Here is a 2654-nt window from a genome sequence, read left to right as displayed (position 1 = left end):
TTTCAAGGTACTGCCCAGGTCTTAAGTCGAAGGCATTTTGAATATATTTCTTACTTGTATTGTGTGGTTTCTAAGGTGGTTAAAAAGTGATATTATGTGTGTTTATTTGTTTGCTATTTTTCCCAGGCTTTTACATGCTATTTTGTGTATTTGTTATCATCATTTGTTTATATGTGGGAACTAAAAACATTAAATTTGGATTGATATGGCCTAGAGGCCCAAAAGATTCAAAGTTGTGTAGTGGCTGAATGCAAGCTGAGCTTGAAGGCTCAATTTGAAATAAATGATGTAAAAAGAGGCCCATTTGATATATATATATATATATATATATATATATATATATAAGGTTCAAAAATATATAAATCTTTGTGAAAAGTAAGCTCGTTAATTTAGGCCCAAAAGGCCCGTAAAGAATAGGAATTAAAAAAATTCATGCAAATCCACAAAATTGGCCAATCTGAAGCCCAAACCCTCCTAACCGACGAAGTCGACCCACTCAACTGATGACCCAAGCCGCCAGGTTTGACCCGTATGTTCGGTCGAGTACACATTTTCAGTCACTCGACTTGATCAAGTCGAGTACAGGTCAAGCCCAAACCCAAGCTTACCTGACTCGTGGATAGCCCTTCCATAAATTTAAGTTTGGCAACTACTGTTTTATCCACTTCTTGAACTTAGGCTTTATATCCACTATTTTATTTCTATTTATAAGCTTATTTTTATTTATTCTTAATATTTCTTATCTTATATTTTAGTAAGAATAATATGAGAAGCTAGCTCTCAAAATATAGCATTCAAAATCTCTACATTAATACCATGAGGTTTTATTCAAAAACTCTAGTCTACAGTAATATGAGAAGTTTGCTCACTTTTAATCCTCAAACACTCTGAACCCTTCTAATTGAAGTGGGCTCATACCCCAGGGCTGTCTCATGGAAATTTCATGAACCTCTATCACTCCTAATTTTTGAAGTGAACTTCTTAGATTGGCTCCAATAAACATTTCAAACCTCATAACGGATTACTTCACGAATGGATCGATTGACACTCACAAACAATCAATACTTGACATAGATTGGCTCCAATAAACATTACAACACTTAACACGGGCCCAAAGAAAAAATGAAAGTCAAGAAATTTTTCATTGTTATTCATGACTTGTAGTATATGTACATATTAAATTAAGGATTTCTTTTTTCATACAAGAAAATAGGAGAAAGAGAGTTATATCCAAATTCTTTCCATTAAAAATATATCAAATAGTGTTATGCTATAATTCATAATTTGTGGGATGTATAAATTTTTATTTTTTGAGATAAGTGGATTGTAGAAGAGAGGAAGATAAGGTTCGAATCACACACATGAAACACCACAAATAATATAATGGTTACTTGAATCTCGAGATAAAGAAATTAATGTAATAGATTTAATTTTATTTAATTTTATTTCTTCCAACAAAAGCAGAGAGGGGTCTTTGAACCCTCCAATTCATATTGTAGTACTAAATTCAACGAATTTTAAAAAATAATAAGAAATAAAAGCTAACAACTAAAGTTTGTCATAAAGAAAGGTGGAAAACACACGTCAATAATGGAAGACATAAACATTGTACTCCACAACGGCATTACCATTGTTCTCCCTCGAGTAAGTATGAGCCTGAGCGTACCCACGTGCGAAGCGAAAAACCCCAGTCCCACCAACAATAGGAAGTTCCCTGATATTCGAGAACACACTATTGCGCCCTAACACACTGAGAGTACTACCATTGAACTTTCCTGAAGTGAAAACAAAGTTAATCGTCGTTGCAAAGGCGAATTCACTTTGCGAAGCCGCAGCAAATATTCCTTGAGCACTTCCCACTCGTTCGGAACTCAGTTCGGGCTTTATAGTCAATGGGTCATCAATCACATTCACAGCTCCGAATATTGTGGGTGATGTTTTTGTCCCTGGAGCCTCGGCAACTCTCACGGCCGTAACATTTTTCCCACTGATTATGTCATGGAAGTAGAAGTGGAGGTGGCTTAGTTTCTCAGCCTTTATCCCTATTTTAGCTGGAGATAAGGCTCTTGCGAAGCGATGGTTTTTTGTGGCGGTGGTGGTAAGGGTTGAGATTGAGAAAATGGTGAAAAGAATGAAGAGGAAGGTCTGGGTCTTGGTCTTGGCCATGGTGATGATTTTGGTGTTGCTGCTTCTTAATTGAAAGGTTTACAAATGACTTTTTCTTTTTTTTATGAAGGTTTACAAATGACTTGGTTCGGAGCAACGATGATATTTTATATGTTTTATTATGGTTTGAAGAAATCAATTCAACACATTCTAATTCAAGTATTCAACACATCCTCATAATAGTGATAATAATAATAATAATAATAGAATATTCTAAAATTTGAACTATTATATTGACCAGCCCCTGACCACAGAGTGGTGATAAGGATTAATATTTAATCAAAAAAAAGTTTTACTAACCATGATTAGAATTTGATAAAGGAAATCTTTTCCAAATTTGGAATAGTGTCTTACTGTCTGTGATTAACAGAATAACAATTTTTTTGGCTTTCTCCAACCTCAAATGGAGTGTTAGGGCCCGTTTGGTAGCAAAGTTTAAACCAAAGTTTATAATATTTACGTGCGGAAGATTGTGAGCTAAAAAAAAA

General features: G+C 34.6%; 1 protein-coding gene across 1 annotated transcript; it reads right to left on the bottom strand.

Moving 5' to 3' along the window:
- Window positions 1–1454: 1454 nt before the first annotated feature.
- On the bottom strand, window positions 1455–2223 carry LOC115982927 (dirigent protein 11-like). The gene has a single exon (XM_031105693.1). The coding sequence runs from the start codon at window positions 2164–2166 to the stop codon at window positions 1585–1587; it is 582 nt and encodes a 193-aa protein (XP_030961553.1). The 5' UTR covers window positions 2167–2223; the 3' UTR covers window positions 1455–1584.
- Window positions 2224–2654: the final 431 nt, after the last annotated feature.

Source organism: Quercus lobata, chromosome 3 (assembly GCF_001633185.2).
Source record: "Quercus lobata isolate SW786 chromosome 3, ValleyOak3.0 Primary Assembly, whole genome shotgun sequence".
Classification (NCBI taxonomy): Eukaryota; Viridiplantae; Streptophyta; class Magnoliopsida; order Fagales; family Fagaceae; genus Quercus; species Quercus lobata.
Note: the sequence above shows the minus strand (reverse complement) of the source record. Positions and strands in the feature narration are given on the sequence as shown.

Coding starts and splice junctions, on each gene's coding strand:
- LOC115982927 (XM_031105693.1), bottom strand. CDS start 2,166: ATGGCCAAGACCAAGACCCAGACCTTCCTCTTCATTCTTTTCACCATT.